Source organism: Eretmochelys imbricata, chromosome 11, assembly GCF_965152235.1.
Source record: "Eretmochelys imbricata isolate rEreImb1 chromosome 11, rEreImb1.hap1, whole genome shotgun sequence".
In the NCBI taxonomy this organism is placed as follows: Eukaryota; Metazoa; Chordata; order Testudines; family Cheloniidae; genus Eretmochelys; species Eretmochelys imbricata.
The window spans coordinates 38,761,011-38,784,508 of NC_135582.1; the positions used below are offsets into that span (position 1 = coordinate 38,761,011).

At 40.9% G+C, this 23,498-nt stretch overlaps 1 protein-coding gene across 1 annotated transcript in view; it reads right to left on the reverse strand.

Annotated features, from left to right (window-relative positions):
- LRP2 (LDL receptor related protein 2) overlaps positions 1-23,498 on the reverse strand; it is a 180,200-nt gene that overhangs the window by 86,275 nt on the left and 70,427 nt on the right. Inside the window, exons 24-32 of the mRNA XM_077829918.1 lie at positions 23,367-23,483; positions 22,277-22,654; positions 21,080-21,328; positions 19,563-19,774; positions 18,259-18,443; positions 16,750-16,978; positions 14,955-15,132; positions 12,834-12,962; positions 8,603-8,769 (exon numbers count right to left, since the gene is read on the reverse strand). Of these exons, the coding sequence (XP_077686044.1) occupies positions 8,603-8,769; positions 12,834-12,962; positions 14,955-15,132; positions 16,750-16,978; positions 18,259-18,443; positions 19,563-19,774; positions 21,080-21,328; positions 22,277-22,654; positions 23,367-23,483 (1,844 nt within the window). The remainder of the gene's footprint in view (positions 1-8,602; positions 8,770-12,833; positions 12,963-14,954; positions 15,133-16,749; positions 16,979-18,258; positions 18,444-19,562; positions 19,775-21,079; positions 21,329-22,276; positions 22,655-23,366; positions 23,484-23,498) is intronic.

Genomic DNA, 23,498 nt, shown 5'->3' on the forward strand with positions numbered 1-23,498 from the left:
GGGGGTTCCACGACCACCACTCCCAAGAGAAGGAGGTGGGTGGTGGTGGTCGGGGACTCTCTCCTCCGGGGGACTGAGTCATCTATCTGCCGCCCTGACCGGGAAAACCGAGAAGTCTGCTGCTTGCCGGGGGCTAAGATTCGCGATGTGACGGAGAGACTGCCGAGACTCATCAAGCCCTCTGATCGCTACCCCTTCCTGCTTCTCCACGTGGGCACCAATGATACTGCCAAGAATGACCTTGAGCGGATCACTGCAGACTACGTGGCTCTGGGAAGAAGGATAAAGGCGTTTGAGGCGCAGGTGGTGTTCTCATCCATCCTCCCCGTGGAAGGAAAAGGCCTGGGTAGGGACCGCCGAATAGTGGAAGTCAACAAATGGCTACGCAGGTGGTGTCGGAGAGAAGGCTTTGGATTCTTTGACCATGGGATGGTGTTCCATGAAGGAGGAGTGCTGGGCAGAGACGGGCTCCACCTTACGAAGAGAGGGAAGAGCATCTTTGCGAGCAGGCTAGCTAACCTAGTGAGGAGGGCTTTAAACTAGGTTCACCAGGGGAAGACCAAAGCCCTGAGGTAAGTGGGAAAGCGGGATACCGGGAGGAAGCACAGGCAGGAATGTCTGTGAGGGGAGGGCTCCTGCCTCATACTGAGAATGAGGGGCAATCAGCAGGTTATCTCAAGTGCTTATATACGAATGCACAAAGCCTTGGAAACAAGCAGGGAGAACTGGAGGTCCTGGTGATGTCAAGGAATTATGACGTGATTGGAATAACAGAGACTTGGTGGGATAACTCACATGACTGGAGTACTGTCATGGATGGTTATAAACTGTTCAGGAAGGACAGGCAGGGCAGAAAAGGTGGGGGAGTACCACTGTATGTAAGGGAGCAGTATGACTGCTCAGAGCTCCGGTACGATACTGCAGAAAAACCTGAGTGTCTCTGGATTAAGTTTAGAAGTGTGAGCAACAGGAGTGATGTAGTGGTGGGAGTCTGCTATAGACCACCGGACCAGGGGGATGAGGTGGATGAGGCTTTCTTCTGGCAGCTCACGGAAGCTACTAGATCGCATGCCCTGGTTCTCATGGGTGACTTTAATTTTCCTGATATCTGCTGGGAGAGCAGTACAGTGGTGCATAGACAATCCAGGAAGTTTTTGGAAAGTGTAGGGGACAATTTCCTGGTGCAAGTGCTAGAGGAGCCAACTGGGGGGGAGCTTTTCTTGACCTGCTGCTCACAAACCGGGAAGAATTAGTAGGGGAAGCAAAAGTGGATGGGAATCTGGGAGGCAGTGACCATGAGTTGGTTGAGTTCAGGATCCTGACACAGGGAAGAAAGGTAAGCAGCAGGATACGGACCCTGGATTTCAGGAAAGCAGACTTCGACTCCCTCAGGGAACGGATGGGTAGGATCCCCTGGTGGACTAACATGAAGGGGAAAGGAGTCCAGGAGAGCTGGCTGTATTTCAAGGAATCCCTGTTGAGGTTACAGGGAGAAACCATCCCGATGTGTCGAAAGAATAGTAAATATGGCAGGCGACCAGCTTGGCTTAACGGTGAAATCCTAGCGGATCTTAAGCATAAAAAAGAAGCTTACAAGAAGTGGAAGGTTGGACATATGACCAGGAAAGAGTATAAAAATATTGCTCGGGCATGTAGGAATGAAATTAGGAGAGCCAAATCGCACCTGGAGCTGCAGCTAGCGAGAGATGTTAAGAGTAACAAGAAGGGTTTCTTCAGGTATGTTGGCAACAAGAAGAAAGCCAAGGAAAGTGTGGGCCCCTTAATGAATGAGGGAGGCAACCTAGTGACGGAGGATGTGGAAAAAGCTAATGTACTCAATGATTTTTTTGCCTCTGTCTTCACGAACAAGGTCAGCTCCCAGACTGCTGTGCTGGGCATCACAACATGGGGAATAGATGGCCAGCACTCTGTGGAGAAATAGGTGGTTAGGGACTATTTAGAAAAACTGGACGTGCACAAGTCCATGGGGCTGGATGAGTTGCATCCGAGAGTGCTAAAGGAACTGGCGGCTGTGATTGCAGAGCCATTGGCCATTATCTTTGAAAACTCGTGGCGAACGGGGGAAGTCCCGGATGACTGGAAAAAGGCTAATGTAGTGCCAATCTTTAAAAAAGGGAAGAAGGAGGATCCTGGGAACTAAAGGCCAGTCAGCCTCACTTCAGTCCCCGGAAAAATCATGGAGCAGGTCCTCAAAGAATCAATCCTGAAGCACTTACATGAGAGGAAAGTGATCAGGAACAGTCAGCATGGATTCACCAAGGGAAGGTCATGCCTGACTAATCTAATCGCCTTCTATGATGAGATTACTGGTTCTGTGGATGAAGGGAAAGCAGTGGATGTATTGTATCTTGACTTTAGCAAAGCTTTTGACACGGTCTCCCACAGTATTCTTGTCAGCAAGTTAAGGAAGTATGGGCTGGATGAATGCACCATAAGGTGAGTAGAAAGTTGGCTAGATTGTCGGGCTCAACGGGTAGTGATCAATGGCTCCATGTCTAGTTGACAGTCGGTGTCAAGTGGAGTGCCCCAGGGGTCGGTCCTGGGGCCTGTTTTGTTCAATATCTTCATAAATGATCTGGAGGATGGTGTGGATTGCACTCTCAGCAAATTTGCGGATGATACTAAACTAGGAGTGGTAGATACGCTGGAGGGCAGGGATAGGATACAGAGGGACCTAGACAAATTGGAGGATTGGGCCAAAAGAAATCTGATGAGGTTCAATAAGGATAAGTGCAGGATCCTGCACTTAGGACGGAAGAACCCAATGCACAGCTACAGACTAGGGACCGAATAGCTAGGCAGCAGTTCTGCGGAAAAGGACCTAGGGGTGACAGTGGACGAGAAGCTGGATATGAGCCAGCAGTGTGCCCTTGTTGCCAAGAAGGCCAATGGCATTTTGGGATGTATAAGTAGGGGCATAGCGAGCAGATCGAGGGACGTGATCGTTCCCCTCTATTCGACATTGGTGAGGCCTCATCTGGAGTACTGTGTCCAGTTTTGGGCCCCACACTACAAGAAGGATGTGGATAAATTGGAGAGAGTCCAGCGAAGGGCAACAAAAATGATTAGGGGTCTGGAACACATGACTTATGAGGAGAGGCTGAGGGAACTGGGATTGTTTAGTCTGCAGAAGAGAAGAATGAGGGGGGATTTGATAGCTGCTTTCAACTACCTGAGAGGTAGTTCCAGAGAGGATGGTTCTAGACTATTCTCAGTGGTGGAAGAGGACAGGACAAGGAGTAATGGTCTCAAGTTGCAGTGTGGGAGGTTCAGGTTGGATATTAGGAAAAACTTTTTCACTAGGAGGGTGGTGAAACACTGGAATGCGTTGCCTAGGGAGGTGGTGGAATCTCCTTCCTTAGAAGTTTTTAAGGTCAGGCTTGACAAAGCCCTGGCTGGGATGATTTAATTGGGTATAGGTCCTGCTTTTGAGCAGGGGGTTGGACTAGATGACCTCCTGAGGTCCCTTCCAACCCTGATATTCTATGATTCTATTATTCTAAAGAATATTATTTTTCGTACTGTTTTCTAGTCTCATTTTTCACCTTGAAAACACTAGACTTCTATGACAAAATGTTGGCTTCCTATAGATTACCTCATCTGCTTACTTGATGCTCCAGGAAAGGATCTACATTTTAAACAGAACAATAAATTAATTTCTTTTTTATTGTTCGCAAGACTTTGTATTGCACATTCTTGGAAAAATGTGTCTTCTCCTGTGGAATTGTGATATAGTGAAATATGGACTGTCCTTCAATGGAAAAGCTTGCACACCCAAGTACGTACACAAGAGAAGAGCCAAAAAGAGGACAGGTATTTAGATATTCGATCACCCTTTTTACCACACTCAGAGAAGGAAGGCTCACAAGCCAGGAAGCCATAATCTTTAGCCAGGTTCTTTGAATATTAACCAGACGCTGTATAAGTAAAAAGTAACTACAATGTCATATGTTAACATTTTATTGTAACTTCACCTTAATAAAAAAACAAAACACAAGTCTTCAAGAGCCTGGTAGATGCTTATTATATATGTATTCACTGATCCAACTAAAGTTACCCAGGCACCTCACAGACATATAATAAGACAGGTAACTGTTATGAACTGTTTACAGTCTAAGGCATGCGGCTCTTCAGAAGTTAATATGTGGTTCCTTGTATAGGCACCGACTCCGGGGCTGGAGCTACAAGCGCCAACTTTCCAGAGTGCTGGGGGGTGCTCACTGCTCAACCCTTGGCTCTGCCACAGGCCCTGCCCCCACTCCACCCCTTCCCGCTCACCTCTTCTGAGCCTGCCGTGCCCTCACTCCTCTCTCCAGACCCTCCTGCACGCCACGAAACAGCTGATTGGGAGGTGTGGGGAGGGAGGGGGAGGTGCTGATCAGTGGGGCTGCTGGTGGGCAGGAGGCGCTGGGGGGCAGCTGATGGGGGGCTGCTGACGTATTACTGTGGCTCTTTGGCAATGTACATTGGTAAATTCTGGCTCCTTCTCAGGCTCAGGTTGGCCACCCCTGGTCTAAGGAATGGAAGGTAAACACATAGGGAATAAGTAGTGTGAATGGGAGTCAAGGGTTATAAGCAGAGGATAGTGAGAATGCTGTGACAGTGCTGCACCTACCTTGCTGGTGTGTTGAGTGGGTGTGGAGGGGTGGGGGGATTCTTTGTTTGTTTTTGTTACTTTTAATTATTTTATTCAAAAATTGTAATTAAGGGGGATGGGTTGTGTGTAGACGAACAAGCAGAAGCTGGGGCACAAAATGAGGACAGGAAGGGTCAGGAAGAAAATGGAAAAGGAATAGAACTGGGTGCACGTAGACTGCAAGCTTTGCCTTCACGAGGAAAATCGGGGTGTGTGTTTTTGCACCATTGCTACCCGCATTTTAAGTACTAGTGTAGATGAGGCTCAAGCATTTTTACCATTGTGTCTTCCAGTCCTGAGTAAATTAGGACCCGGGTAGTTCTCCATCCATGTAGGTCCATCAGCAAAGACTGTAGTGAAGGCAGGGCTCGGGTATTTTTCCACCATGTCGTCTAACCTTTCTACAAGCAGAGTTGGACAACAAAGTGGGAATTACCTAAGCTCTGTCTGTACTACAGCCTCAACTGTTGCCGCCATGGAGGGAGAATTATAGCAACAAAGTATGCTAACGTAGGCAAAGCCCAAGGGACAGAACCAAAATGGAGTGATAAGGAAGAGTGGTGGTGTAAGCAAGGAACATAAGGGAAATGTAGGCAATTTGCTAACACATTTAGATCTGAGAGAAGTGCATATTGTAGAGAAGAGTCCATGATCAAAAGACTCTGTATGTGCACCCTGGGTGCCTCAGTCCTGTCAGGACTGACAATGGCAACTACCAATAGCAATGGGGACTGCCCAGCAGGCCCACCTGGAGGTCAGGGATCTGGATTGGGGCAATAGTCCCATAATCACCCTGAGTCCCTTTGCCCAGCTGGGGCTGCAGACTCCAAATGAAATATAGTATTTGCAGAACTCAGCCTGCAGCTGCACCTGGAATTTCAGCTGCCACTTATGTGAATTGATACATCAGCCTGCAGCCTTCAGGTGAATTATTAGACTTTTGGTAAATTTCAGCTGTAGCTTCCAGCTGAGATCTGGCAATGATCTTTTTCAAACAGCAGCTAGGATCAAATTAGACTCTTGAACTCAGTACTGTTTCTCTACTGAAAAAACAGTTTAAATAAATACATTTATTTTACAATTCTTGGCAATTAGGAACTATGATGATGGGCAAACACAAATCCATTGTTTGATGACTGAGAATGTTTCAAAAGAAATTATTTTACGTCTTTTTTGACCTAAAAATGGATAACTAAATTTTAAAAATTTTCTGACATTTGAAGATAAAACACAATTTTTTTTATAGAAGCAATAATACACTTCCAGAAGTGCAGTGCTGGATACAAACATTTCTCAAATAGTTGTGAATACATGAGCACTAACAGGTATCTAACACATGCAGGCACCCAGGATAACACACACCCACACATGCACGCGCACACACACACCCACACACACACACCCCTTGCCATGCATTGCTGCATCTGATAAAATATATATTTTTCCTTTGGACCCAAGCTGCCAAACTTGGACCCAAATCCAACAAGAATTATACACATGTTTAACTATACATAGTGTGGGCTAGATCCTTTGCTGGGCCCAGCTGTCATAGCGCCATTTACTTTATTTCAGCTACGACAATCTATACAGGTTGCAGATCCGGCTCACAGTGGGTAAAGTTAAGCACATGCCTAAGCCACGGCAGAATGAGGCCCTTAGTTCCCCATGCTCCCAGGAAACTGCCTAGCTTGAAAAATTCACATCAGAGGGTCTGGTCATACAGCTCTGTGAAACTACCAACATTATGTTTGAAACCTGAGATCTTTGTGAACAACAGAGAATTTGAAACTTTGATGCATAATGAACTTTCGTAAAAGGAGGGGCAACAAACAAAGTTTACTGAACGTGTACCAAACAATATTTTGTCAATTCATCAGCAAAACAATTTTTTTCACCATAAAGAATTACAGTATTAGAAAACTTACTTTGTAGTGATTGAGCTCTTTCAGTCTATTTAGCTTAACAAAGAGAAGGTTAAGGGGTGACTTGATTACAGTCTCTAAATGGAGAACAAACACCTAATAATGGGCTCTTCAGTCTAGCAGAGAAAAGTATAACACAAGCTAATGGCTGGAAGTGGAAGCTAGACAAATTCAGACTAGAAATAAGGTGCAAATTCATAATGATGAGAGTAATTAAACATGGAAACAATTTACCAAGGGTCATAGTGATTCTCCATCACTGACCATTTTTAAATCAAAACTAGGTGTTTTTCTAAAAGATCTGCTCTATGAATTATTTAAGGGAAGTTCTATAGCCTGTGTTACAAAGGAAGTCAGACTAGATGATCACAATGGTCCCTTCTGGCACTGGAATCTATGGATCTATGAAATAGCTGCTATTTTTTTTAGAGCTCAGTAAATTATTCAAAATGAATTATTTATTTAACTAAGGTAGCCACTTTTTTCCTCCCAGAATATCTGTGAGGCGATAACTACTTTCTCATATTTATTATGGGCTTGATTCTGCAAGGTATCGAAGGATTCTGCATATGCATAAATGTAAGCACACGAGTAGTTCCATTAATGTCAAAGAGACTACTCAGATGCTTAAAGTTAAGTACATGCTTGTGGGCTTTGTTGCATTGGAACCAGGGTGTGCAGCACCTTGCAGGATCAAGCCCTATTGGAATTTATTTGATTAACATCTATTTGATTTTTATTTTATTTAATGCCTTCATTGTGAACATTAGACATTCCGGCTGTGTTGCTTATGTGTGATTCGGCAGATAAATCACACAGTATTTTTTCTGTTCCCTGACCGAATTAAAGTACTTCTGCCACAGAAACATGAGCATGTAAATTTAAAATGAGGTTCTGATCCTGCAAACACTGATGTATGTGTTTAAACAAGCAAAATAATCTTTGCAGAATCAGGGCTTTGATTTACATGAATACTTGCTCATGAAACTTTGAAAATCACCTTTTGCTACTATTTTTGCCAGTAAAACTTGATTGCTTGAAAGTTCATTAAAAAAAATGGGGACATATACATAGCTGAATCAAATTAATTACAAAATTAAATACATATCTACAGGGGAAACTTGCATTACTAGCCCTATTTTTAGTTTTTTCCTCCAAAACACGTTTTTTTTTTATTTTTGAAGAAACCTGCAAAAAAACCAAGGCAAAAAATAATGAAAGAAGAAATTTTCACCACTTTTACTTGCAGGGCGAAGTTTAAGGAAATCCCTACTTGGATGGAAGGTAAGAAGCTGACTTGAATAACCTGCTGTACAGCACAACTCATGAGAACTACATGGCTGACACCACACTTCTCCTGGACTTAGCAGAGCAAGAAATTAAAAAAGGAGTTTCCCTGGCCTAACTTGCTTGCTGCTGAATCAGCACACTCCTTGCTAAGTCCATTTCAGTGGCTTCCACAGACTTTTAAATAAGCTTCCACACTGCAAAAGCTGGGAAATATTTTGTGTTGACCTTAGAGAACAAGCCCTTTTATTAGCTCAGCAAGGAGCATTCATTAAAGGGGCACCATCAACTTCAAATGTAGTCAGTTTTTCAAAATCAGGTAAAACGAGTTTCAGAGTATTATACCTCCCCAGAGCCCCCTGCAAATTGTTGTGTTTTTGAAATCACATTCCCCCCCGCCTTTTTTTTTACATATTTTTCTGTACTGACAAGCTATAGGTCCAACCCTTGAAACATTCACACACATGAATAACTTTACTCTAATGAGTAGTCCCATAGGTAAAATTACTCCTGTGTTTGTAGGATTGACCCCTAACTGAATATACAGAAGAAACCAAGAAACTCACTAATAAACAAAATGGAAAAACTATAAAGAAATACTTTCTTTCATTTCTTCGAGTTATTGTAATGTAAATATTATCTATAATATTAGTATTTTAAAAAATTAGACAGAAGTATCATTTTTAAGTGGGTGTTGTCCCTTTAGTGCACATTTCATACATAAGTATTAACTTACTGGATTTTCAACCCAATAGATCATCTGTTCCGAATCGTCAAAGTCAACATCAACACCATTCTGGACACCTGCTATTGGAACCATGGCATCATTGCTCTTCTCCGCAGGGTTAAGAGAAATCCCATAAATGATATTATCTCTTACAGCAATAAGGAAGGGATGTTCAACTGTGAAAACAACATAACAGCAATCGGAATTATATTCCTATATAGTTCAGTCAGTAAAGGAAATGAGATGCTATGGGATGGTGTTTGCTAACTTTGTGCCAGAATTTGTGAGCACATACAGTAAGCTTTTCAAAAATGAGTATTAGTTATAACCCTAAAATGACATTTAAGCCCTGAAATCAATGACCTGGTTTTCAAAAGGGCTGAGAACTTAGCAGCTACCACTGAAGTCAGTGAAACTAGTCACATGAGTAAAGTTACTCAAGTGTAATTGTTTGCAGGATACTATAATATAGGCCTAATTCAGTAAAATACCTATATGCAGTATTTTCAATATGCCTAAGTGATTTAGGAGCACAAGCCCCACTGAAATTCAATAAAATGTGTGCTCCTAAGTCATCTAGGCACTACTGAAAGACCCTTAAGCATATGCTTGATTTTAAGCATGTGCTTAAGTTCCATTGAAGGAATTAGATCAGTAGTTTAAAGATAAGCCAAAGTGCTTTGCTGAATTAATATAAGACCACAACAAAGAAAACTTGAAAAATTATTGCTCTGATAAGCAAAGCCAGCTTTAGTCATTAATCATTCAATTCTATTAATTGAACAAATAATAAAGGGTAAGATTGTCACTTGCCCTAATGCAGGTGCAGAGGCGAGTAAGAGGGCATGAGCCAACACATAATCTCTGCCCGGATCATCCGTCTGGGAACATGGGAAAGAGCAGGTTCAGCGGGACTGCTGCTCGAGGCCCTTGCCAATCGCCATGAACAAATAGGCAGGGAATGAGTAGAGAGTGGTGAGGAGTGAGAGCAATGCATCAGCTCACACAGCTGAGCCAGTACTAGTGGAAAAGTAAACTGCACCATGTGAAGGGCAGCAGTAACTTACGTCACCTCCGGGAGCACAGTGGAACCAGGGAAGGAATTGTGACACTCTAAGGCAGCGGTTCTCAAACTGTGGGTCGGGACCCCAAGGTGGGTCGTGTCCCTATTTTAATGGAGTCACCAGGGCTGGCTTAGACATGCTGGGGCCCAGGGCTGAAGCCCGAGTCCCACTGCCCAGGGCCAGGGCTGAAGTCTGAGGGCTTCAGCCCTGGGCGGCAGGGGACTCAGGTTACAGGCCCCCTGCCTGGGGCTGAAGCCCTTGGGCTTAGGCTTTGCCCCCACCTTGGGGTGGCAAAGCTCAGGTGGGCTCAGGCTTCGGTCCCCCCTCCTGAGGTCATGTAGTAATTTTTGTTGTCAGAAGGGGGTCACAGTGCGATGAAGTTTGAGAACCCTTGCTCTAAGGGGTTGTTTACCCTGGGGATTATTTGCATTGGTTTAGAGCTGCAGTGCATTTACAGCAGGGTTTTGTGTGCAGCTGCACTCGTGCAAAAATACCCCAGGGCAAACAAGGCCTCAGAGTCACAATTCCCTGCCAGGGAGGTTCCTCATTAAGCACAGCTACATGCTGGCCCTTACACAGATGTTAAGTGTCGACCTAGCCTAAAAGGAGGTCACATGGGAAGTGCCTGAGATGCACATTTATATTATACCCAATAACCTACTTATAAGTTCATTACATACCCATGGAATATTAAAAGCAAGGAGTTTGGTTGGGTTTTTTTTTTTATTAATTCACAACTATGAATATGTAAAGCCTGATTCTGTGCTCTGGAGTAACTTCACTGTAGCTCATGGAGTTACATGAGCGTAAAATCAGCGAAGCTGAATCAGGTCCATAAAATATACCCTTCATATAGCTATTACTTTTAATATACATTTACATGATTAAGTTGTATTTTATATAAAATTAATGTCTTATTCCATTTCAATTAAATGTTTGAGACACTAAATTTACTTTGTTAGCATAATATTTTACATTTCAGTGTTACGACTACATTTTTTTTTTAGACTCACCGAGGAAAATGGTAACATCACTAACACTCATGTCACACAAAGTTTTAAAAATAGAATTACTACAAAACCTAACCTTGAGATCAAAATTACCAAAGCCATTTTATAAAGCAAGAAAATGTGCAATCTGGGAATTAACACTTTTCCATCAACATAAGGTTAGTAATATTAGATATGCCAATTACCTATGCAGAGTTCCCCAATATCACTCTGTTGGAAAGACCACTATGCAGCCAAAATGTGCGTAAGTCAGTTTAATCTTTCTGCTGAAAGTTTGTGCTGGCAAGCTAAACTAAACAATGTCAGCAAGGATTACAATCATAATAAATCTCTGAAGAAGAATGGCAAATGCCTATTCTTTTGTAATCATTAGCGATAATTAAAATCATTCACCATGAAAAGAATCAGCAGTGTTGCATAATACCCTTTGCTGATAAGTTCTGACCTGTAGTAAATCTAATGCATACATAAAATCTGCTGTGTTCTATATGCTGTTTTTTCAATGAAAACAATGAAAACAATAAACAGAATAAAGAAGCCTACACAGATTAAAATTGTCTGAAGTTGTATTCAGTTTCTTCACTCATACAGAAATTTCTACAGATCCCTTTTTGTTGCACAATTCTATGTATTGCACAGCTATGGAATTTAGAAAAAGGTCACAATGGTAAATAAATGGATTTAGGAAGTGTCACAGTATGCCCCTGGTTTATGGTCTAGGAAGAAAGAACAAGACTTTCCAAATATTTTGACCCGTTGGCTAGATACAGTGGCATAAAAGATCCTGCAAACACTTGCAAACGTGCATAACATTTCTCATGTGTATGCTTGCTTGACCACAGGTGTAATCTATCTCTTTCATGGTACTCTCTCTAAGCCCATCCCTACACCCTCTTACTCTAGAGTATAGTGCATACTTCCATGAGTAGCGCCCTTCTCTCCAGATTGTAAAAACAAATGTGTGGTGCACATAAACTTAAAACACTTTATTTAGTTTACTGTTTCTTATAGTAAGGGGAAATCGATACGGCTCTTTGAAGAATACACTGCTTAAGAATCTATTCGGGGCGGGGGGGGGGGGAAGCACCATTGATTTTCCCTTGAAAACTCAGAGAGTTAGGAGGTGTCTGCTGAATTAGTCAGAGAACCCCCACTCTCTGCTTAACCCAGAAGCATTTCCACCCTAACTTTCACGTGCTCTGGAGCTCCCCCTTGAGAAACACACCAAAGGACTTTGCACATCTCCAGAGCTAAGTGAACAATTCACAGCAAACGCTTTCTTTGACTAATTTAGTCTCTTTTTCTGGTCATGAATTCCCTCCAAGCAATTTATGATTTTCTTGAATTTTTAGAAAATTAATTTGCTGAATGACTTCTGCAAACAATCCTTGGTCTGCAGATTGGTCCAGGGCAAATCAGTGTAATTATCTTATATCTGAAATTTGAGTTTGGTAGGTTAGTTTTGATTAATCCATATCACATGTAGTTGTAATACTAGTTTGTGCCTCTAGAGGTCCTGAACTTCATACTCAGAATTTTTAGCCAAGGAACAGTAGAGTGCATGTTGCAACAGTTTCGGTTGTTCTCCATAATTCATCTCTTGCCAGCCTCGGCAATTAGGCATTACTAGTTACACACTAATACATATAACATGTATTACATACAACATAATACATACAGCATGATATTCCTTTGGTTCTCTGATTGGATTACTACAAGTCTTAGAATGAGGTGTCTAGTCTGAATAGTTAAAAAAAAGTTCAACGTTCTGTTAATATTCTCTAATATTTACTAAAAAATAACTCTTTTCACTAGTATTGCTGTCAAGAACACCCAATGTGCTGAATGTTTTTTAAAATATCTGGCTCCTTTGTAGGTGCCTAAATGGGAGCTGAGTGCTTTCAAAAATCTGCCCCCAGAGATTGTGAGTGCTGAGCATTTGAAAATCTGGCCCAGAGCTCTTGCAAAAATTTGGCCCCAAATCTTCAAGAAAAAGTACATTCCATGCGAACTGCCTAAAACTATGTAGGATATATTTTCCACAAATAGCAGTCCACCATTTTGTGTGGTACATCCTGCCCTGGCAGAGGAATGGACAATGATCTAACAGTTTTGTTTTTCTTTGCTTGTTTTATTTTTTTGCATCTCTGGCTATTATGGTCTTACCTCTCATGCAGTTCACATTATCAGGAGAAAGTGTCCATCCTGAAGGGCAGGCACAAGAATAAAACCGTGGCCCTGATGAAGAAAGCAAGCACAGGTGGCTACAGGAAGATGATGCACAAGAATTGATACCTGAGATTAAAAAGAAAGCACTGGTAAATCTACAATAGGTCATGAAGTTCTGTATGCATACACTCTGAGTCAATGTCTATTTAGGTCCTAATCCTATCAAAGTTAAAACTGTTAGACTGGGTCCACTACATTACTTTACTTGTATTTCTTTAAATGCAGGGACTACATTTTCTGGAACCAGGAACGCACTAAGACACTGTAACACTGAATAACCTTCCCACGCTGTTTGTTAAAACAACAGTGCTGTTGACATACCAGCTATTTCATTTCATTTGTATAATGCAGAACATTGGAGTCCATCTGCAATGTCTGATGTCCCTGCATGGCAAGGGGTTCAGAATTCCCAGTCCATGATCATGCTAACCTTATCATTAATGGCAAATGTAGGGGGTTTTAAATTAATTCTCAAGGCTGGGATTTTAAAAGCAGTGCTCAAATCCCATTCAATTTTAGTGGGAGTTGATTGCCTAACTCCATGGATCTCTTTGAAAATCCCAGACTAAATTTTTAAAATGCAAATTACAGAGAGAACATGGTCTCTCTGATCACCACAGATCTACGTATTGCATTTCCAAGTTAGATTGCTTTGTTTAATCCCACACGCTTGCCACTAAAGAGGAGTTCTCATGAAGAGTGATCTTCACATAGTGAAATCATGTTTTGAAGCTACCCCTAACAATTAGCAGGAGGCTAATCTAGCTACTCTGAGAGGCCTAGAAACTCAAGGATAAAATGTCATCATTTCTAATTTAAAACCTCTGAAAATTAAAGAGATTAACAAAACAGCAGTAAGGCAGCACCATAAAACCAGAACTCAAGATAGAGAAGAAGAATACAGTAGATTAATATAAGAACATAAGAACAACCATATTGGGTTGGGCCAATAGTCCATCTACCTCAGTATTCTGTCTTCTGACAGTGGCCAATGCCAGATGCTTCAGGGGAATGAACAGAATAGGGCAATTAACGAGCGATCCATACTTCATCACCCAGTCTCAGCTTCTGGCAGTCAGAGACTTAGGGACACCCAGAGCACAGGATTGCATCCCTGACCATCTTGGCACATAGCCATTAAAGGACATAACCTCCATGAACTTACTTAATTATTTTTTGAACAAAGTTATACTTTTGGCCTTCATAACATACCTCCAGCAATGAGTTCCACAGGTTGACTATGCGTTGTGTGAAGAAGTACTTCCTTATGTTTGTTCTAAACCTGCTGCTTATTCAGTTCATTTGGTGACCCCTGCTTCTTGTGTTACATGAAGGGATAAATAACACTTCCCTATTCACTTTCTCTATATCATTCATGATTTTATTGACAACTAGCATATTGTCCCTTAGTCATCTCTTTTCTAAGATGAACAGTCCCAGTCTTTTTACTCTCTCCCGGTATGGAAACTGTTCCAGACCCCCAATAGTTTCTGTTTCTCTTCTCTGTACTTTTTCTAATTCTAATATATCTTTTTTGAGATGGGATGACCAGAGCTGCACATAGTATTCAAGATGTGGGCACACCATGGAATAGCACCATTCTTTTCCCTTTCCTTTGCACTATGACTCAAAGTAAAAGTGTTTAAGAAGCAAGCCAGCAAGAGATCTCATCTAAAATAGTGACATAATTGTGTGCAAGCAATTCACCCACCTATTCCAACCAGAGACGTTTTACTAAGTCAAATGCATTCTAAGGTGTCAGTTGTCTTAAAATAAAGAAATAAATAAGATAAAAATAGATAACAGAGAAACTCCAGATACCAATTCCTTACTACACATTTTGCCTGTTTTGAGTTTGTATTGGCAAGATTACTTTGTTTAATTGACCACCAGGATGGATGGACTGGATCAACCCCCAACAGCCAGGGAATACCATTAGCAATGTCATCTTATTTTAAGCCATGCCCTTTGTTGGCATGAATGATTCCAATAGTGTTTATGAATATGCATATAGCTGATTTTGCTTTTGTGTTGTCAAAGTTGCTTTGTGTGACTTACCACCAGGTTGTTTAACAGGATGGACTGCAACAATTCCCAAAGGCTGGTGAATGTTATAAATCATAATTGTTTGGTTTCCTCCATGCCACTTGTTGGCCCGAATGACTCGATTAGTGTATCGGTCACTCCAATACACAAAATCTTCAAAGACAGTCAGAGCATGTGGATGCCGTAATACCTAAAAGCAAGAATATTTACCAATTTAGTTCCATTGGTATTATTATCCGGCACTTGCACTGAAATAACAGCAGAGCTAAGCACAGTGGAGAACATAACAGTTGTCACCCACACAGATCCTTCCATAGGAATACAAATGATTTACCCTCTCCTCTGTCACCTGATGATAGGTGCTAATTGCTTTTCTGGAAAAAAAGAAGTTTTTAAATGAAAAAGCACTTGGTAAATAAACATTCATCTGTCATTGTAAAATATAAGATGCGTAGCCTGGAAGATCAATAGAACTGTCAGATGTTGTAAGGTTAGAACAGAGGAGCCTATTAAATAAAGGGGGGGGGTGCAGATTTTCAAAGGCATGAGTGGAAAAGTCAATGGGAGTTGGGTGCCCTTTGTACCTTTGAAATCCCCTGTTGCTTACTGGCCTGTTGTAGAGGGTCGCTTATCCAAATCTGGGGAAAATTAGGCTTGGGTTAAAAAAGAGGGCTGAGGATTATAGTGGTCCAATTTAACAAGAACTGGTTTGTCCTGCCATAGAAAAGTAGGGCCAGAGCTTCAATTGTTGTAAATCCAAGTAGCTTCATTGATTTAAATTGAGTTATGCCTATTTATAGTAGCTGAGGATTTAACACATCCTTCATTCTGCAGTACAGAGAACTCATGTTTATGCAATCCACAATTATGGCAACTGTTACCAAGACTATAACTGAAAAAAGAACACGGACCGGTTTGTTCCCCCTACATACACACACTCACTCTGAGACACACACCTTTTATCCACTTAATAAACTAAACCACACAAAATGGACAGTTAACTTCAGTTATGTCCACTCCAAATAGATCTTATATTATGTATTACATATGCATATCACATATTACAGATTTAGTTCATATTTTCTATCCCATATAAAGGGACAGATTCCTGTTTTAATATGGAAAGATTTGTGAATGTAATTCTTATTAGCATTAAGAGGAATTCCATACATTAATCCTCACATACTTCTACGTTTCTAATAGCATTAGCTGATAAACCTGTTCAGACTACATAAAGTACTGAATCCTGCTTGTAACTAAATAGGTGGTATAACATGTGGATAGGCAGCCATGGGCAAAGTTGTGCTGCAAGTAACAATGTGAACCATGAGGAGAGGGAGATGCGAGCTACCAATGATGACCTGAAGTATAGTAGCAGATATTAGCTGCCACCACACTGGAACTCATACCATGACGATAGGTGGGGGCATGGTTTCCTCATCTGCTCCTCTCAATAGCGAGTATTAGCAACACAGAGCAGTAGCACAAAGCATACTGTGGCAGTCTCATTGTTGGTGAGAATGTCCCTTATGTTGTTCAAACCTTTACATAACATATTCAGCTCATCCAATGCACTGAGTTTAGTAGCAATGGAGGATAGGGCCCTTAGACTTCATGCTATTAAACAGAGGCAGATGAGAGGAAGTGTTTAGGTCACTAGCCTGGACTCAGGACCCCAATTTCAATTTCCTGATCTGCTATATGACCTTTGGCAACTAACTTAATCTCTTAGTTCCCATCTGTAATGGGGGCCATAAAAGAACCCTAGAACCATGGGAAACAGTTTTTTTCATTACTATTGTCTTACCAAGTCACTTGCTACCACCTGTCGCCTGTGGTTTCCATTGTAATCACAAAAATCAATATAATCAAGGTAGGCATCAGCAAAGTAAAGCAGTTTATTTGGGTAATCAATGGAAAGTCCATTGGGCCAGTAGATTTTATCACTAATGATAACTGTTCGCATTGTGCCATCCATGCTAGCTTTTTCAATTCGAGGATTTTGGCCCCAATCTGTCCAGAACATCACATGAGCACTGTAAAAAATAATGTGTGGTTACTGATCGAGAAAAATTATTTGGATATTGAGAAATTTCAGAGAAAGTCTTTTTAGACAAAAATAAAATGACACTTACGAAATATACTACGCAATAAACACTACTGAAATCAATGTAGGATTAGTGGATTAGGATATTTCTTTTTCAAAAGAAGTGTAGCCGTAACTTTTTTATAATAAAACATTTTTAAACATGTTTTCTGCTATAGCTTTAATACACAATTGGTAATTCTAACTGGAAGTTATTTTATAATCATGTGATTATTTTTCAATTCTTAGATAAAATGGTTTACATTCCAACTCCTGAACTGCTTAATGCCAACTTAATAAAATAGATATTTGTGTCTTTCATGGTGTGTCCCCTATACAGCTACCATATTATTGTAACTGAGCAGCTCAGCATGATTGACAGCATAGTTCAGAGCTCAAGCTGTTAGAGAGCACAGTAGATTGCCAACGCTCTGCTAATAAAACAGTATATGGACGCAGGGGTTTGTCAGTTTACCTTCCACTATTCAGTACAGTCAGCAGCAGTACACAGATAGTGGGGGAGAAATTCATCTGCCACTAATATTCAGCACTGACTGTTTTGTCACATCTTCAGATGGGAAAGCACTTAATGAGTTACCGGCAGCTCTCCCAAATGAACGTAGTGTAAATGTTTTCAGCGTGCAACAGAACCAGCTCTTTGCTATACAGGCATGACACATTAGATGGTAAGTAGCTATGTGATGCAACGCTGAATAACCACAACATATTAACATTATAAAGCATAAGCTCTTATCTGAGAAATAAGTGTTATTAGAGAGACAAGATGGGTGAGGCAATATCTTTTATTGGACCGACTTCTGTTGGTGAGAGAGACCACAGAAGTTGATCCAATAAAAGGTGTTATCTTGCCCATCTTGTCTCTCCCATATCCTGGGACCAACACAGCTACAACAAGACTTCATACAAGTAAGTGTTATAACGTCTGTTTCAAGATAACAAAGACGGTAATTAAGGTGAAAGACAGTTAACAAATGGCTGAATTATACTGTGGTTTGAATAAGCTTAAGTGTTTGCTGTAACTGAGACTTGTGAACAAACTTAGTTTAGTAAACTTGAAATTTCCTAGAATCCAAACCCTAATTGTTATTTACAATTACGATAAACTTGGTTACATCTTAAATATTGCACTTTGGGTACAAATTAAAATCATTTTACCATTGAAATCATTATAAAATACTTTATTTTTTAAAAACAAAAAAAAAATCTTACTTAATTCTGGGATCTAACACTAGTCCCCTTGGATTTGTTATATTTTCACTAATCAGCACAGTCCTGTGGCTCCCATCCATTCTAGAGACTTCAATTGTTTCCAGAACAAAGTCCGTCCAGTAAAGATTGCGACCTACCCAGTCTACCCCTATACTTTCAGTCACGGTGACACCACTGTCAAACACCTGTTAAAAAAACATCAAAGAGTTAGTTAGCATTAAATAACTAGAATTCAATATTGGTAACATTTTTTAAAAAGCTGTAGAAAAGAGGACACAAGTAACCTTTACCCTTTAGATTTCTTATACAAAATAAGGGCCAGTCTATGAACCCCATGCTCCCATTGGTGAGCAATTACCTGAGTAGTCCTATTGACGTCTATAGGACTACTTGGGTGAGTAATGGCCCACTAGCAGTAAGAAGGGTTTACAATCTGGCACCAAGAAAGGGTTGGAATAATATCAGCATAGCCTTAATACGTGCAAGACTATCTGTAGTGTGTGCGTGTGTCTGTGTGTTTCCTAACAACTTTAGCTTCTCTTTCAAAATGTTATATGTAAAAGTACTTTATCATCTATGGAATTTTAAACTTACTTCCTGCAAATCGTGAACCACTTCACTTTCTTTAAGTTACCTTCCTTTTCATTACAATACACGGAGAGCTGCCTCTTACATCTTTAGAGAGACAAGGTGGGTGAAGTAATATCTTTCATTGCACCAACTTCTGTTGGTGAGAGAGACAAGCTTGTCAAGCTTACACAGAAACAACAAGGAGTCCGGTGCCACCTTAAAGACTAACAGATTTATTTGGGCATAAGCTTTCGTGGGTAAAAAACCCACTTCTTCAGATGCACTATAAAAAAATCACCTCCATGAGCAGCGTGGCTCCCAGCGCTGGTGCACTGTCTACACTGGCACTTTACAGCGCTGAAACTTCCAGCGCTCGGGGGGTGTGGTGGGGGGGGAAGAGTTCACACCCCTGAGCGAGAAAGTTGCAGCGCTGTAGACAAGCCAGTGCAGACAAGCCCTTAAGCACAGCAGCTGTGCCGATGCAGAGTTTTAAGTGTAGACATGCCCTGAGTACCTTTCCCAGACCTGAAAAAGAGCTCTGCATAGCTCGAAAGCTTGTCTATTTCACCAACAGAAGTCGGCTGAATAAAAGATATTACCTCACCCACCTGGTGTCTCTATAAACACGGGACAAACACTGCATCTTCCATCTTTGTTAATGGAAGGTATAGTATATACTCTCATCCTTTACATAATGAAAAGAAATAAAAGACAACATTCCCCAAGAGACTTACTATTTTTCGGTCTGTGCCATTTTGATAAGCACTCCAAATCTTATCTTGTGTGGTGTCAGACCAATAGATGCGACCAGTGACTGAATCAAAATCAATAGCTACTATATTCCTCCCATCTCGAATCAGAGAATAAATGCTGTGTGCCTGAGAGGTGATGTTGTCTACAACAATTTGGTTACGGCTTGCCACTAGTAAGAGAAGATTCCCAGACTCTGCAAAAGAAAAGAAATGAATGCAAACAAATAAGCTATGCAATAGTAACCCCAAAAACCATTCAGAATGTTTTTCTAGGGGAGGAAAATGAACCACTAAAATTTGTAATTTGGCCAAATTGGAGTGGGTTTTTCTCATGCCAAAGTATGGAGGTGCTACAGTTTCTTAATAAAACAAGCTGTTTACATTTTTAATACGGGCAAAATAATGAAATTTTCCCTAATTTTGTTCTTGAAAGCGTCTAAATCATTTCTGTTGAAACTTTCAAAAAAAAAACAGCCTGAGGTAAACATCTCGTAAGGAATATTTCAGCCAGAACAGCTAAAAATTTGGCAAACGTTATAAGCAACTGAAAATGGGAGCCATTGGTCAACCTGCACGATAAACAATGTTACCTGCATGACCTATAATGTAGATATTGAATACACAATGTATATTTTGTCTATAGTGTGTGTTGAGGAGTACCACCCAATGATCCCAGTTATTTGTTTCAGCCAAGCTATGTTTGGTACAAGAATGAAGGTGGAGGGTCAAAGGTAGCCTTAAAGTAGCCACTTTTCTAGGGCCATACTAGGACCTGCTGGCCCCCAGCATAAGTCAGGGCATCTTCAGGGCCATTCTAACATACAGCTGCCCATGATGTCAAAGACCCATCGCTCCAGCAGGCAGTAATTGCCTAAGTGCCACTGCCATGCCCCTTCTCTAACCACATAGTCTGCAAGGAGTGTGGTGCAGAGCTGCTCCACCATCTGGGGATTCCCCCATCACAGGGGAATACTCTGGTGACCAGATCCACTGTGTTTGTGGCTCCTTTGTACTTCCGGAGTGCCTACAAGACAATGGAGAGACTACAAGACAATGGAGAATGATGACTAGTGGGTGACAGAAGGCCAGCCCAAAGCAATATTTAAGTCTTATGTAAGGCTGGGACTTAAGTAGTTCATAGACCTTGCAATCTGCCCAGAGGCAAATTTTACTCAACAGGTCAAAACCTGAGAGGTGCTGAGCATCTGCACACCCACTGAACACCTTCCTCCAAAATGTACTTTCACAATCCCAACATTAGAAACGCAGAACAATCCATTTCAGGCATATTGAAAAGGACGATAATTACTAGCTAGCCTCACAGCTAACAGTTTTAATATCCGGGATTATATGCCAGGAATTATTTAAAATGACTATTTTTATAACCTCTCGTAAAACAGGGGGTTTGTAGCATTATCAAAATGTCTGTGTACATGATGCTGTGGAGTGTACCTAAACCCCCTAGCCACTGTTTTGGATTTTATATCAGTATTCCTCACCTGCAGCTTTACAAGTCCTTCCATTGGCTTCTAAAATGTATCCTTCATCACAGTAACACCTCGAAGACCCTCTTTCATTGTAACAACGCTGACTGCAAAAGCCTGGAGGGTCACATTCATTAATATCTTCACAGGTCTTGGAGTCATTAGCAAGATAGTATCCGACTGGACATGTACACTGAGCTCCAAAGGGCCCTTGAATGCATTCGTGAGTACAGCCAGCATTATTGTCAGAGCAACTCTCCTGATCTGAAACAGGGGTGAGGGGAAACAAGCAGATTTTCTATTCTTGCGTCAATCCTGTACATTTGCACTGTGAGCCACATTCTGCTTTCCAATATGCCCATGCAACTGCCAATTATTGAGAATGTGGCCAGGATCTTTATTCATCACATTAAAGTATAATATGTATAATTCATAAAAAGTAAAGTATGTTAATAATATTTGTCACTATCACGTAAAAGGAATTCAAAACATAAGAGTGCTTTCCTAAAGTTCTATAATGCTTAAAAGCAGAGTTAGCTGGAAGTACATAAATCATTTACAGTGCAAATGGGAAACTAAAATATTATATAATTTAATATATTTCATAATCATACCTGGCTGGGGTTCATCTGAGAGCGTGCATTGATTAAAGAGAGGAAGGAAGCAAGGAAAGAAAGAAAGAAGTTACACTTAAGTGAAAATCAACAGCCACAATCAACATAACACAAATTCTGCTCACTCATGGGTTTTAGATTAAAATCAGAAAAACAAAGTTAGAAATATCTAAGAAAATATTAAAGATTGAATCCAATTTAATTTTAAATGACAGCATATTTGATCAAGTTCCATTTTTTAAATGTAAAGCATAAGCAAATAGGGTCCAATATTTTACTCCTCAATAAAACAAAATCTCTACTGAAGTCAATAGAACTCCACTGAATAAAGAATGCAAGATTGGGCTCACAATCACATGGAGAGAATTCACTGGAATTGCCTTTCTACAAGGTGCAGTTCACCCGTCTGAGATTCACACTTAACCAAGCTTCATATTGAATCCCAACACATTTCTGAGTGAATCTTGCATTTTCTGCTAGAAATGTTTCTATGCTGAATATACAACTAAGAAGCAGTGATGATGCTCATTGTATTGCATAACTTTTTGAAACAGCACAAAAGTTTCTAGACTATTGTATATGCTAAACAGTAACTTACTGCAGAGTGGGGATTCATCAGCTCCATTAGGACAATCTGCGACGTTATCACATACTTTGCTCAGATTCACACAAATGCTGTGACCTGGACATTGCCACTGCCAGCTGGGGCACCGGAAAGGCTGAGTGGGACAATCTCTCTCATCACTCATATCCCTGCAGTCATTGTCACCATCACAAATCCACGCTCGATAGATGCAGTTTCCATTATCACAGCGGAAAAGAGATGGAGGACACGTCCTGGCAGGACATCTTTGATGTTCATCTGAGCCATCTGCACAGTCAGGATGGCCATCACACTCCCAGTTAGCAGGAATGCAATTGCCATCAGACTGACACTGGAACTCATTCTGATGGCACATCCCTGGTGGTCTTGTAGCTAGAAGAGTGATATTTGGTGTTAAGGAAAGTATTTACATGCTCAAATGGAGATGCAAATACTGTACAATGGGTCTAATTCAACTCTGGTACAAGTGGGTACAATTCTTGAGAAGTCAATAGAATTGTACCCACTTGCCACAGGTCCAAGTCTGCTGCAGACATGAAGTTTTAGACTCTCCTAAATACTTTTGCTACTTTTTTAATGCAAAAACCAGGTAGCTTCATTCACTTTTCACACTGTGTTGAGTATGTACACATTAATATGCACACGCACGCAGAGACTCACACAAATTGCAACAAGTCTTTAAAACAGTAATTATCTGCTCGTTATACCTCAAAATCTTCATTAATTTTAAGTACAAAATGACTCAAAGGAACTAGCTCAAATTACAAAGTGTTTAAGCTTCAGTTACGGTCTAGCTCTTGTGGGTTATGAGATTTCAAAAAAGTATCATAATCCAAAATATTATAAAATGCCAAGCCCCCCATTCACGGTTTGGATCCACAAAGAATGAAGACTCTAGCCTATGCCAGAAAATTGGCTCTTGGCTGGAACCTACTGCATGCAGAATTTCTGCCTGGGAGAAATATTTTTAGACTAAGTATTTTGAAAGTAGTTTTGAGGTTATAATAGTGGGTGAGATACCGTTTTTATTAACTTTAATAACCAGAGCCTTTATTTTAATGTCTATGCAGTATAGTGTACTTACGACAACCAGTCTCATCTGAGTGATCATTGCAGTCAAAAACACCATCACACTGGTAATAAGTACTGATGCATTGGTCTCCACTTGCACATTTAAACTCTGAGGCACTACAGTTGTATACTACAAATGAATAAA